General features: G+C 39.5%; 1 protein-coding gene across 2 annotated transcripts in view; it reads right to left on the minus strand.

Annotated features, from left to right (window-relative positions):
* LPIN2 (lipin 2) overlaps positions 1–14,779 on the minus strand; it is a 560,786-nt gene that overhangs the window by 128,004 nt on the left and 418,003 nt on the right. For both annotated transcript variants that reach the window (XM_085605827.1, XM_085605826.1), the window contains exon 16: positions 1,412–1,498. In XM_085605827.1, coding sequence (XP_085461953.1) covers positions 1,412–1,498 — 87 coding nt within the window. The remainder of the gene's footprint in view (positions 1–1,411; positions 1,499–14,779) is intronic.

Consider the following 14,779-nt stretch of genomic DNA (forward strand, 5'->3'; position numbering starts at 1 on the left):
GTGCCTCTGTGACGTCATCTTCGACCCCATCGGCGTGGACTGCTACAAAAGTTTCCGAATGTTGCTGGCGCAGGGGATATTCACAAGGTGAGGAATCCACTGGCAGATGTATCCATCAGAATGCCTGGCTAGTATCACCTTTTCCGGGTATGGACAGGCACCAATGACGAAGCATGTCATGAAAAGTGAGTGAGGTGTCTACTCCAATATCTTTGGATACCCCCATCTTTCAGGATAGGTCAGAGGGAGAACACAACATCCAGACCGAGTAAGAACCCCAGTTTTCCTTGGGTGAACTTCTAAAGCAGCAGTTGCTTGTGTGTGATAGCATCGTAAACGGGAGAGTGCAACTGACCCGAATTTCTCTCGCTCTCCATAGTGTACAATGCTCTACTTATTTCCCACAATGCAGACTCACAGAGTGGATGCTGTCACTCATGAAAGCTATTGTTTTGCAATGGATACCACCCATTTTTGGGGTCAATATGCAATCAATGTGTTGTGAAAACAATTACGTTTATAAGCCATTCAACCACTGCAAATTCCTGGGTGAAGGAGGAACACCTATTTTACACTTTCTAGTTCTAAAAATTCCTAATGAAAGGCAAAGTGTATATATTTGCAACTTGCGATGTACCTTCGATATATTACAACTTTGGGTTTTACCGAAGCAAATTCTAAAACTGTGTGAATTGAAGGCTTCGTGACCACAGATTCCTTTTGTACATCATATCCCAATAGGTTAATACTGAATTAACATTATTTTCATAGGAATTAACATGAAATTGCCACATCCTAAAGGCATTATGGGCACATGGCTTTTTCACAAAAATGTTTAAAGTTGCTAGCTCTCTTACCGCTGTGCTAACATCACAGGATACAACACCCCAGGATGGAAGCATCTGCTTTAGGCACAAAACACCTCTTGTAGTGTTCAGTAGACCTCAAGCTCTCCTGTTTACACACTTATCCGAAATGTTACTTTTAGCTAAAAAGACACTGTACTTGAATTGAAATGGATTCATTTTCTTAATAACATAAGTCTCTTCTGCTATTTTCATGAGGGGATGGTAGAAAGTGAAATCATTGGACAGACAAACTAGGTCTGCTTTGTACTAAATATAAAATATACATCTGAATAAACATGCTGTCAAAAGAATCTGATGAGCTCGAGAACATCTGGACTCTAGCATAAGCCCCACCATGTTACAACATTAAGAATGGAACTAATCCTTAGCACTCTAATATTTGACAGGGTGAAATTACAGCTTACAATTAATTCTTGGTATTTATAACACACTAGAATTTTAACAACGTTTAATTCTCAAAGCAATTCAGCAGACCCTAAATCAATATTTTTTTTACTTTGAAAATATATTTGATGTAAAAGTAGCATCTAGTGTACACATACTCATTAATAGAATGATAGAGCTTAGCTATTCCCTGGTGTGTCCAATCTTTTCCCAGCTGCGGAAGAATCTGCCCTAGCGCATCAGATCTGAAAGAAAGAAAGGCATTGTAAATGTTAAAAGGAGAAGTAGAGGTCAAGAGAGTGGGCAATTAACGGTTACTGTTTTTTAAAATAAAATTTGTATAGGTGGAATCAAGAAACACAAGTTGCAAGCTTTCCTACAATAACATTATCCATGTACAAGATGCATTGTTAGCAAAGATGAAGAGGGTACAAGTTATAATGAATGATTCACACTGAGGCGCATGCTGCTTTCAAAGAGCTTCGTCGGCTTCCTTTCCCGCTCACTGTTTGTGCTCATGCATTCTCAAAATGTCATTTTCCTATTATTTGGTGCAGTTTGAATTGTATGAAAATGCTATTTCTGATACCCACACTTGAATTTAGTATGCAATAAAAATGTGTATGGATAAAATAATTTATATATTTTACATGTTTAGGTGCTTTTATTGCATAAATTGCAGTGGAATATATGTATATACTTCACATGCAACAATGAAATATAAGAAATAATATTTCATGGCTCTCCATGAAATAGGGTTTCATCATCATACCTGCAGACACCTCAATCCACTGTGCAAAGCTATACCCTATACTGGCCACTAGGATTATGCGGTAATATTAACAAACTTGTATGGCAAGATTATGTAAATTATGCAGACAAATGGTGAATTAAGTGGAACAATCTCTATTATTATGTTCATAGAAATGAGCTTAAAACATTCTTTTTGCGATATCTGCAAATTATGTGGAAAACGTAGTGAACTCCTAATTATGCAGTAAACACTGTAGCCACAGAGTTGCATCAATCCATTGGCCATCACCATTGCCTTATCACCAGTTTATTCATGAAACAAACCTATATGGCGGCAGGAGCAGTGGTGATGGTGGGTATGGGTGGTGGTGGGTAGGGTTCACCCGTCAGTGAAAATAAATGTGGCTGAATATTTTGAATGCATATATGTAAATAGTATTTCTATAGACACAAATCTAGCCAAAAGGCACAAAGCGCTGTACTGGGCCAACGACAAGCGTAAAGTCAATGAGTGATAGGAGAGACGGCTGTATTTTACACAGTTAATGCACTGGCATGTGGTGTTCTTTAAAAAGGTGAGTCTTCAACTATTTTCTAAATTGGAGCAGTGTTGGGGTATTCTTTGTGGATACTAGGTTGTTGTACCACATTCTGGGTCCTTACATGGAAAAGGACTGCTGCCTTGTTTTTTTTCCTTTGTTACACTTCTAAGTCTGCTGTCTGACTGTATCTTGGCTGCGAGTATGCTGAAAACCACCAGAGATGGTGAGCGTGACTGCAAAATAAGCGGGGGTGTTGGTCGCTATGTCTTGCATGTTATTTGGAGCAAGTGTAATAATAAATGCATATTCAGACATTAGTACAATGCAAAGACAAATCTCATATTCTTATCACAGTTGAGGCAAGTGACCCTGAATCCTTAAACTCAAGAACTCAGTCTATGGGCCTATGCCAAGACATTATGCTCTGGTTCTACTTTCAGGGTCAACCTGGAGAATGAAATCATGATACATCTCAAAACCCCAGCTATCATCATCAAAACAACATTTGAGAATAGCAACTGTTCAACTGCTTTCGATTGTTAGAGATGCAGGACTGGGAGAAAATAACTTCTCTACACTGTATGGTCCCTTTAAATACAATTTTTAGATCTGTTTGTACATGAAAAAGCCATATGTCATAAACCAAATATGCAGAGCCCTAGAAAGTAACAGGATATCTACTACAACTGTAAAAAGAGGGAAGGAGTATCATGACCCACTCGAGGCTTCGCATCATGTCCTGTCCTCACACTCAACAAAGGTAATAAATAAGAGTATTATACTCTGTATATGTGTGTATGTATATATATATATATATATATATATATTTATTTATTTATTTTGCAGCACGACCCACTTTATGCATGCCTGGGCGCTCTTATGGTGGTGCGTCCGAGGTACGGCAGGGACAAGCCGTTACCAATTTTCATTCCTCTCCCCACAGGGCTTCCTCGCGCACTCACGGAACAGATGCAGCGTTATCACAAAGCTGATGTAATTCAATTTCTTTATTTTCTTATAGCGTGCCAGTAACAAGAACTCTACACGTTTCGGTCTCTTCGGAGACCTTGCTCACGAGACTGGCAACAAACCACTATTTTTCGTGCTTTAAACTCACATCTATTGTGAAGTGACATTTCCTGGTGGGTACAGCTAAGCATTCTGGTTATTGTAGTGCAGAAAACCTTTCATATAGTACAGAGATATATGCAGTTTTTCGATCACACAAATCATTACTGGTTGAGTCAAACTGTTCCTTTTTTATGTGTCAATTAGGTCAATTATATGAACGAGTACAATTTCTCATTGGAATGTTGCCCATTAAATTATTAACAGTATTTTTCTAACAAAAACCAGCTATGAAATTCTGCCCTCTAGTGGGCCTTTCCAATGTTTTGGATTTCCTGGTCTTGTAGCTAAAGCTCATTCTATCATTTCGATAACTAGGTGTTTTTTGTGGTACATAATTCTATTTTTGCCCCCCAGTGGGCATATATCCATCATACTCATCATAGGATGACCAATTAGATGACCATTAGATGACCAATCTAATGGTAATTATTGGTTTTGATAAGAGAATTTCCTAATATCTGAAATGTCTTGCGTAAAAATTGGCATATCCTACATATGGACTCAACAATAGCCAAAATAGTGGGAGACCATCCAAACATCACATATAGACGGGCAAAAAATCTAAGGGACCAATTGGTTTATAGTCACTTTCAAAATCAAAAGAAACTAGAAACCTGGTTAAAACCAAAGGGTTTTTTCAAATGTACATGCTGCAAGGTATGCACAATTGCCCAAAATGTGAAGGAAGTAAGGATGGCTAATAAACGCATGTGGAAAATTCAGCAGTTGATTGACTGTAAAAGCCAATTCGTTATTTACATAATTGAATGTCCCTGCTCATTGAAATATGTGGGGAGTACCAAGTGTGAATTAAAAAAAACGTATTTTGGAACATGTCCAAGCCACAATAAACACAGACAGGAGCAACGCTGTGGCCAAACATATGGAAAAGGAACATAATGGAAAGTGGAAGGACTTGAAATTTTATGCTGTAGAAGCTGTGGGAATACATCCTAGAGGAGGAGATCGAGAAAAAGTTCTCAGGCAGAAAGAATCTAAACACATTCTGAACTTTCGAACTCGAATTCCATATGGATTAAATCAAGACGAGGAACTCCATTATCATTTGTGAACTGTTGAGAAACCGTAGTAGATTATATATCAAAGAATATCAAAGAAAATCAAGGACTGTAACATTGACCTCCCGTATATATACGTTTTTTTATATAGTTTCTTTTTTACAACAATTTTGGGATAATCACGGGTGGACTGGGGTCAGCATAAATTGTGTGTTAAAAATCCTTTTCTGTCTTAATACCAAGACATTTCAGATATTAGGAAATTCTCTTATCAAAACCAATAATTACTATTAGATTGGTCATCCTATGAGGAGTATGATGGATATATGCCCACTGGGGGGCAAAAATAGAATTATGTACCACAAAAAACACCTAGTTATCAAAATGATGGAATGAGCTTTAGCTACAAGACCAGGAAATCCAAAACATTGGAAAGGCCCACTAGAGGGCAGAATTTCATAGATGGTTTTTGTTAGAAAAATAATGTTAATAATTTAATGGGCAACATTCCAATGAGAAATTGTACTCGTTCATATAATTGACCTAATTGACACACAAAAAAGAAACAGTTTGACTCAACGAGTAATGATTTGTGTGATCGAAAAACTGCATATATCTTTGTACTACATGAAAGGTTTTCTGCACTACAATAACCAGAATGCTTATCTGTACCCACCAGGAAATGATGTCACTTCACAATAGATGTGAGTTTAAAGCACGAAAAAAAGTGGTTTGTTGCTAGTCTCGTGAGTAAGGTCTCCGTAGAGACCGAAACACGCAGAGTTCTTGTTACTGGCACGCTATAAGAAAATAAATAAATAAATTACATCAGCTTTGTGATAACGCTGCATCTGTTCCGTGAGTGCGCGAGGAAGCCCTCTGGGGGAGAGGAATGAAAATAAATATATATATATATATATATATATATATATATATATATATATAAATAACCTACTGGCGGTCGCCAGTAGGTAGTTATAGTTAGGACCACGTTTCCATAGGAAAACCTCAACATTCTATTTTGAATAACTTTGGCGCCGGTCGACGAATCCTCGCGAATTTCTCAAAATAGGTGGGGCGCTACGCTCCGCTCCTACCCTGAAAGTCTCGGGGGGATTCGTCAAGCGGGGGCTGAGATAAAAGGGGGGTCCCAAAACGCGTTTTTCCCATGCATTTTTCCATAGGACCTTTAGAACGAGCTACAGCCCGAACGGCTGAACAGAATTACTAGAAATTTGGCAGAGAGGTAGTCCCTAGGTCAAGGAAGTGCCTTTTGTAGGTTTGGTGTAAATCTGTTCAGTAGATTCTGAGAAAATAGCCTTTAAATCAATATATATATATCTGAGCCCGCTTACGGTACGCTTACCGTACGCTTACCGTACGCTTACCGTAAGCTTACGGTGGCGTGCGCGAGCGCGATTCTGATTGGCTCTTAGATCTTAGTAAACATTCGAATCGGCCGAAACCAGGAAGCGGCGTCCGCCATTTTGTCTCTCGCACTGAGTGTTGTTTATCAAACATGATGGCCAAAAACATGTTACGGGGCTGTTTTGACAACTCCCTCCCACATAGTCATGTTGAGGGAGTCCCCAAACATCCCCCAAGAGCAAAAACGGTTTTATTTTTTTTTCGGCAATTTCGCGGGGTACGCTTACCGTACGCTTACCGTACGCTTACCGTAAGCTTACCGTACGCTTACGGTAAAAAAATAAAAATAAAAAAAACACTATCCACACTTACCCCACCCCCTGTGCTTTTGGTGGCCGCAGGCCACCAAATGTGCAGGGCTTATTAATAGAGAAAAAAAACGTAATTTTGGCAACATGAAATTATAAAATCGAAATAAAAAAAACACTATCCACATTGACCTCACCCCCTGTGCTTTTGGTGGCCGAAGGCCACCAAATGTACAGGGCTTATTAAAGTTGATAAAAACCGTGCACGGAACGAACTGCGTTAAGTGGGCGCGCACGCCACAAATGGCGTAAAGTAACTTAGCATTTAAAAAACCGAACAAATTCACTGAAAAAACCATAGGTTTCACACACGTTATAGTTAGGAAATAGCATTTAAAAAACCTTGCTAATTCACTGAAAAAACCATAGGTTTCACACATGTTATAGTTAGCTGGACATTTTACTGATAAAAAACCAATGAAATTCCCCCGTTATAGTTACTGTAGGCAACTATAACTCACGCGACCGTAATCCTCCGCTGATGACATATGTGTCTTTATGAAAAAAAAATATTTGTAATATATGTATAGCTAAAATTTAATGGAAGAAGATATGGGCAAATAAGTGTCTAAATACAGTATTAGCATCAGCAGAGGATTGCGGTCGCGTGAGTTATAGTTGCCTACAGTAACTATAACGGGGGAATTTCATTGGTTTTTTATCAGTAAAATGTCCAGCTAACTATAACATGTGTGAAACCTATGGTTTTTTCAGTGAATATATATATATATATATATATATATATATATATATATATATATATATATATATATATATATATATATACACATATATACACCACCAGTTCCGGTAAAAGATCGGTCTGTCAGCGGGCGGTCCGAGCAAGGAAACCGGAATTCCTAATTAACACGCTCCACACAATCTCGTCGTGACGGGAAAGAAGCTCGGACTCCAAAGTTGTACGCAGTTACGTTTAATCGCACAAGTGCAAAACGACGCGTTTCGCCATTACGGCTTGGTCACGCTCGAATACACCGGAAATCATTATGGTACATATACAAATTCATTAAAAGACGGACTACTACAACTGGAGGAACCTGATTTGACAGTCGCGGCCATCTTGTAACGGTATAATGCGTAAAATACATTAGTCTAGAACCAGTGCAGATATCTACAGTGCTCAATGACATCATGTTGGTGCAATAATAATCATGAACAAAATAAATTCATGTAAATAAATCAGTCATTAAATACAACTCGTGTGTCGCAGGTGAAATTGTCACTTGCCAAAGTGGGCCCTGCCATAGAGTGGAAACCACCGTGTTGATTCAATAAAGTTGCATCACACAATGCCGCCCAAGTGGGCTTACGAGCTAACTAGTAAACGTCTGAGGGTCAATAATGCAAATAAATGACCACATGTTAATGCACGTTAATAATCATGAACAGATAAAAATCATGTACTTAGAACAGTCATTAAATATAACTAGTGTATCGCAGGTAAAATTGTCACTTGCCCAAGTGGGCCCTGCCACAGACTGGAAACCACCGTGTTACTGTAAATTCAATAAAGGTACATTTTACAATACCGCCCAAGTGGGCTTACGAGCTTACTGGTAAACATCTGAGGGTCAACAACCCATTAGTGGTTCAAAACACAAATGACAGCCTCGATAAACAGATCCCGCTAAATACTTTGTTGAGTATAGAATTCCCTGTGATGAATGCATCATCCTTCAAACAAAATATTCATGTTGAATAAAGTTGTGACACCGTCTGAAATACAAACAGATATAAAATTCATAAAAACCTTGAAATTAACTGACTGGACAATATTCTTACATTATTCTTGCAAATGAATAGCTAATTCTTCGCTCATGTTAAGCCCTTTTGGGGCGAGGCTTTCAAAATCCACAATGTAACGGGATTCTAATTTCCTTAATGACAATTCTCTGTTGCCCCCTCTTATCCCCAAATCCACAGAGTCTATTACCACCATGCGTACCTTTGTTTCATCTTGAAAGTGTTGTTCCGAAAAATGTCTCGCTATGGGATACAATTTGTTGTTATTACGTATAGCCCGTAGGTGTTCTAACACACGTTTCTTGGCTGTATGTTTGGTACTCCCAACATACCATTTTGCGCATGGGCAAATAAGAACATATACACAATGTGTCGTGTTGCATGTCAGCTGTCTCCTGATGGTAAATTCCCTTCTAGAATTCGGTACCTGCAGTTTGTTGCAATCCACACTGTTCCTACATGCCTTGCACCTACGGCAACATTTGAAACCCACTTTATCTGGACTGCGGTCATTAGCCATATCTGTGATGTAATTATGGCTTAATACATCTCCCAGAGACCGTCCCTTTCTAAACGTAATCTGGGGATTACTACCAAGATCTTTTTTGAGGTGTTCGTCAGTAAGTAGCACATGCCAGTGTTTGCGGAATATATTCCTTACCTCAGTTGCTTGTCCTGAGAAGGTGGTAATGAATCGTACTTTTTCTTCCTTGATTTCTTTTGGTTTAGGGTAAATGAGTTCGTTGCGAGTTTTAGTTTCTACTCTGGAGATTGCATCTTTCACAGTTTTAACACTGTAACCCCTCTCAATAAATCTTTGGCACATGGTTGTTTCTTCACTCTTATATGCAGCAACAGTACTACAATTCCTCTTGGCCCGTAGCAGTTCTCCATAGGGGATACTCCGCACCAGATTGTGTGGGTGACTGCTATTGGCATTGAGGATGCTATTGCCCGCAGTTTCCTTACGGAATAATCTCGACGTAAGTTGGTTGTCAATGACTTCCAAGCGGACATCTAAGAACTCCATTGAGTTCTTGCTGATATTCTCCGTGAACTGTAAGTTGCAAATATTGATATTCAATTTATTGATAAAGATCCGTACTGAATCTTCATCCCCACACCAGATAAAAAAGATGTCGTCAATGTATCGCAGCCACAGTGCAACGTTGTTAAATTCTTGCATGGTAGCCACCACCTGCTCCTCCCACCAGCCCATGAACAAGTTCGCGTAGCTGGGGGCAAAGCAGGTTCCCATGGCTGTGCCCTGTGACTGCTTGTAAATGGTGTCATTGAAAATGAAAAAGTTGTTTTTGAGACAAGTCTCAATCATTTCCAATATCATTTGGGAGTGGTGAAACAATGAGATGGATCTGGTCCTGAAATAGTGTTGAATGGCTTGTAGCCCCAAATCATGTTGTATACGTAATAACAACAAATTGTATCCCATAGCGAGACATTTTTCGGAACAACACTTTCAAGATGAAACAAAGGTACGCATGGTGGTAATAGACTCTGTGGATTTGGGGATAAGAGGGGGCAACAGAGAATTGTCATTAAGGAAATTAGAATCCCGTTACATTGTGGATTTTGAAAGCCTCGCCCCAAAAGGGCTTAACATGAGCAAAGAATTAGCTATTCATTTGCAAGAATAATGTAAGAATATTGTCCAGTCAGTTAATTTCAAGGTTTTTATGAATTTTATATCTGTTTGTATTTCAGACGGTGTCACAACTTTATTCAACATGAATATTTTGTTTGAAGGATGATGCATTCATCACAGGGAATTCTATACTCAACAAAGTATTTAGCGGGATCTGTTTATCGAGGCTGTCATTTGTGTTTTGAACCACTAATGGGTTGTTGACCCTCAGATGTTTACCAGTAAGCTCGTAAGCCCACTTGGGCGGTATTGTAAAATGTACCTTTATTGAATTTACAGTAACACGGTGGTTTCCAGTCTGTGGCAGGGCCCACTTGGGCAAGTGACAATTTTACCTGCGATACACTAGTTATATTTAATGACTGTTCTAAGTACATGAATTTTATCTGTTCATGATTATTAACGTGCATTAACATGTGGTCATTTATTTGCATTATTGACCCTCAGACGTTTACTAGTTAGCTCGTAAGCCCACTTGGGCGGCATTGTGTGATGCAACTTTATTGAATCAACACGGTGGTTTCCACTCTATGGCAGGGCCCACTTTGGCAAGTGACAATTTCACCTGCGACACACGAGTTGTATTTAACCCCTTGCATGCCCGCCCCTTTCCCCGCCCAGTGCCGCGCCTTGCATTAGCGGGCGGAGTTCATGACGAGCTGGACTCGTCATGGGCACAGCGCCACCGCAGCCCATGACGAGTCCAGCTCGTCATGGGCACTGAAGGGGTTAATGACTGATTTATTTACATGAATTTATTTTGTTCATGATTATTATTGCACCAACATGATGTCATTGAGCACTGTAGATATCTGCACTGGTTCTAGACTAATGTATTTTACGCATTATACCGTTACAAGATGGCCGCGACTGTCAAATCAGGTTCCTCCAGTTGTAGTAGTCCGTCTTTTAATGAATTTGTATATGTACCATAATGATTTCCGGTGTATTCGAGCGTGACCAAGCCGTAATGGCGAAACGCGTCGTTTTGCACTTGTGCGATTAAACGTACCTGCATACAACTTTGGAGTCCGAGCTTCTTTCCCGTCACGACGAGATTGTGTGGAGCGTATATATATATATATATATATATATATATATATATATATATATATATATATATATATATATATATATATATATATATATATATATGATGAAGAGCGCATGCTCGAAACGCGTCAGGACTGTTGGACGCAAGGAGCACAACTTGGCTTCCCCTGATCTCTACCTTACCTTTTGGGAGTGCTGCTCAACTAGGGGCAACCTTTTTCTTCACATATTTGCGGCCCGCCTGGTCGCGAGCTTGCACCGCCGCTGAGAATGCGGATCCGTGCTGTGATTTCTTACAGCGTTAAACGGAACAGAAGGTGATCGTTAGCACTGGGGGCAGTGCTTGTGTGTGCACCGGATTGTTTTAGCCACGACTGCAACCTGCCAGCAGCCCACTGGGGTTAATATGTGAATGGACTTCCAGACCCAAAATGCTTAGCGAAATACTCACCTGAGCCTGTTTGAAATTTAAATAAAGGGAAGACTCTGGAATAACGTTTGCTGGTGGTTCTTTGCAGGTGTCTTCTGATGAAGAGCGCATGCTCGAAACGCGTCAGGACTGTTGGACGCAAGGAGCACAACTTGGCTTCCCCTGATCTCTACCTTACCTTTTGGGAGTGCTGCTCAACTAGGGGCAACCTTTTTCTTCACATATTTGCGGCCCGCCTGGTCGCGAGCTTGCACCGCCGCTGAGAATGCGGATCCGTGCTGTGATTTCTTACAGCGTTAAACGGAACAGAAGGTGATCGTTAGCACTGGGGGCAGTGCTTGTGTGTGCACCGGATTGTTTTAGCCACGACTGCAACCTGCCAGCAGCCCACTGGGGTTAATATGTGAATGGACTTCCAGACCCAAAATGCTTAGCGAAATACTCACCTGAGCCTGTTTGAAATTTAAATAAAGGGAAGACTCTGGAATAACGTTTGCTGGTGGTTCTTTGCAGGTGTCTTCTGATGAAGAGCGCATGCTCGAAACGCGTCAGGACTGTTGGACGCAAGGAGCACAACTTGGCTTCCCCTGATCTCTACCTTACCTTTTGGGAGTGCTGCTCAACTAGGGGCAACCTTTTTCTTCACATATATATATATATAAGCATACTCAGTTGAACAACCGACAACATTATGAACGATGCAATATGTCCAATTTGAAGACCTTACAAGTGGAATATCATAAAAATTTGTTGAAATGGAAGAACACATTTCTTTTATCTAATGATGAATATGCATACTTGAAAACTGATTTCCCTAGAGTTCCGTTCATCTACTTCATTCCAAAAGTGCATAAGGACATGATCAATCCCCCTGGCAGGCCTATTATATCAGCCAGGGGAGGCCTTTTGGAAAAAACCTCTGTATATATTGACTATTTTTTACAGGGCTATGTTAAATCACTTGATTCATACATTCAAGATACGGGTGATTTTTTATTGAAACTCCAAAAAATTGAATGGAAAACAGGTTATTGGATGTTAGCACTGGACGTGTCGTCCCTATACACTAGTATAATACACAAGGATGGCCTGGCAGCGGTTAATTTTTATTTATCTAAAAGGGACAATGACTTTTCTGACCATACCAAAATGCTCTTAGAAATGGTAAAAATTTGTCTTCACAACAACATTTTCATGTTTAATAATTTGGTATATCGACAGCTCCAAGGAGTAGCTATGGGGGCCAGCTTCTCTCCAAGCTATGCATGTTTGCACATAGGGGCTTGGGAGGAGCTGGTCCTCAGAATGGAACATAAGGCTATAATGGACTCTAATGTTGTAGCATGGTATCGATATATCGATGATTTATTTGTGGTATGGGACGGCACTAGAGAAGCAGCTGTCAATTTTGTGGATCTAATCAATACCAATGATTACAATCTTAATTTCACGGTGAATCTTAGTCAGACCGATGTTACATTTTTGGATACTGTAGTATACATCCACAATGGGACCATTGAAACTAAACTTTTCAGAAAGAAAACAGCTGGTAATACTATCCTGCACGCGACTAGCGCACACCCCCAACATCTCATCATGAGCATACCTTATGGTGAGATGCTTCGAATTCGAAGGGTCTGCAGTAACGAAATTGAATTGAAAGCGGCCCAAGAATCCAGTAAATTTAGATTCTTGCAACGGGGTTACTCCATTAAAACTATTGAGGGGGCCATTGGCAGATCTCTAAAGAAATCTAGACAAGAGCTACTCAACAAGTATGACACCACTAGGGTCATTCAGTCTTCTAGCCAATCCGAATCTGAACCTCAAAATGTTTTTAGGATAATAACAGGATACAGTGAACAACACGCTGATTTATATCGCATATTTAATCGCAATTGGTCCATTTTGCTAAGTGATCCTGTTTTAGGTCCAACTTTACCCCGTAGACCTACTATAACTTTCAGTCGGGCATCCTCCTTAAAAGACCATATTGTGGATACCAATCCGGAGGTGATGGAAAAAACTGGTTGGCTCCAATCCAATGGAGGTTTTTTTAGATGCAAAACGTGCAAAGCTTGCACACATGGGGTCAACACCAAGTATTTTAAAGATGGTTTCAGTGACAAAAAATACAACATAGAGAAGGTGTTAACTTGCAAAACTGAATACGCCATATATGTGCTTCAATGCACATGTGCACTCAGGTATGTAGGGAGTACCAAGCTGGAGGTACATAAACGTATCCTCCAGCACCTGAGGGCTATCACAAATCAGGACAATACCTACCCGGTGGCACGACATTTTAAGGAGGTACATCGTAGCAATAACAAGGACCTAACTTTTTTAGTCATTGACTCGGTGCCACCAAGTAGACGTGGGGGAAATCGTGAAGCTAGGTTAAGGCAAATGGAAACTAGATATATACTCCAGCTGAACTCGAAATCCCCCAGTGGTCTTAATGTCACTGGAGATTTGCACACTATTTTACATTAAACCCTTCTCAGGATATATATTTATTTATTTATAAATTTATGTATTTATTGGAACTAACAGAGTGCAATCATTAGTAGCAATGCGAATGAAGTCTGGCCCAAAGATTGGGACTATAATAATCCGTCTGTGGTTTTTATTAAGAGGTCATTTTAAAGTGGGAAATTATTTTTACCTTTTTGTAACTTATTTATTGTTTTAAAGGAATAAATAAGTCACCATTCTTTGGGATAATTTATGCCAGCATCGTATCAAAAAGATTGCGAAGAAACACATACCACAGCACCAACGTAGGTTTCCTTGGGTTGATGGTATGTTGAACTATACTTAACCAACACATGCAATGCACTCGCCCATCTTCTTTCATTGAATTTAACTCAATTGAATTTCTTTGATTTCTTTAAATACTGTAAGCCCAGGACGACAGATTTTTCCATCACTATGAATAGGAATCTGGACTGCTCATAAGCATTTCATTCTGTATCACAGACCGGGAAGTCAGGTCAAAGGTCAAACAATAATATTTTGGCAGCTGGGATCAGCTAAGGCCATCTTTCCCCACTAGCACTTTCATTGCACAGAGTTGTTTTTTACAAAATTGCTAATGTTTACAAACGTATTTTAATTGTTTTTAAGGTTGTCATGTATCACTGTTTTTAATGCATTATATTTGAGTGTTAAATTATTGAATTTTGTGTTAATTTATTAGCATAAATTTTGCACTCAGCTTACTACTTCATACTTGAGCACGACTGCAGGGAGCTGCAGTTAAATGGGTATTAAATGAAGGTCTTAGGAAGTTTATTTGGAGGATTATGGGGGATTTATCCCGGTATTTGATCTTATACCAATGTATATAAGAAACGGACATTTTTTGCGGATATTCATCCAATTAGTAAACATGTTTTGGTATTTATTATAAAAATCAAAATGCAAATGTTG

The sequence above is a fragment of the Triturus cristatus genome, chromosome 5_1 (assembly GCF_964204655.1).
Source record: "Triturus cristatus chromosome 5_1, aTriCri1.1, whole genome shotgun sequence".
Lineage (NCBI taxonomy): Eukaryota > Metazoa > Chordata > Amphibia > Caudata > Salamandridae > Triturus > Triturus cristatus.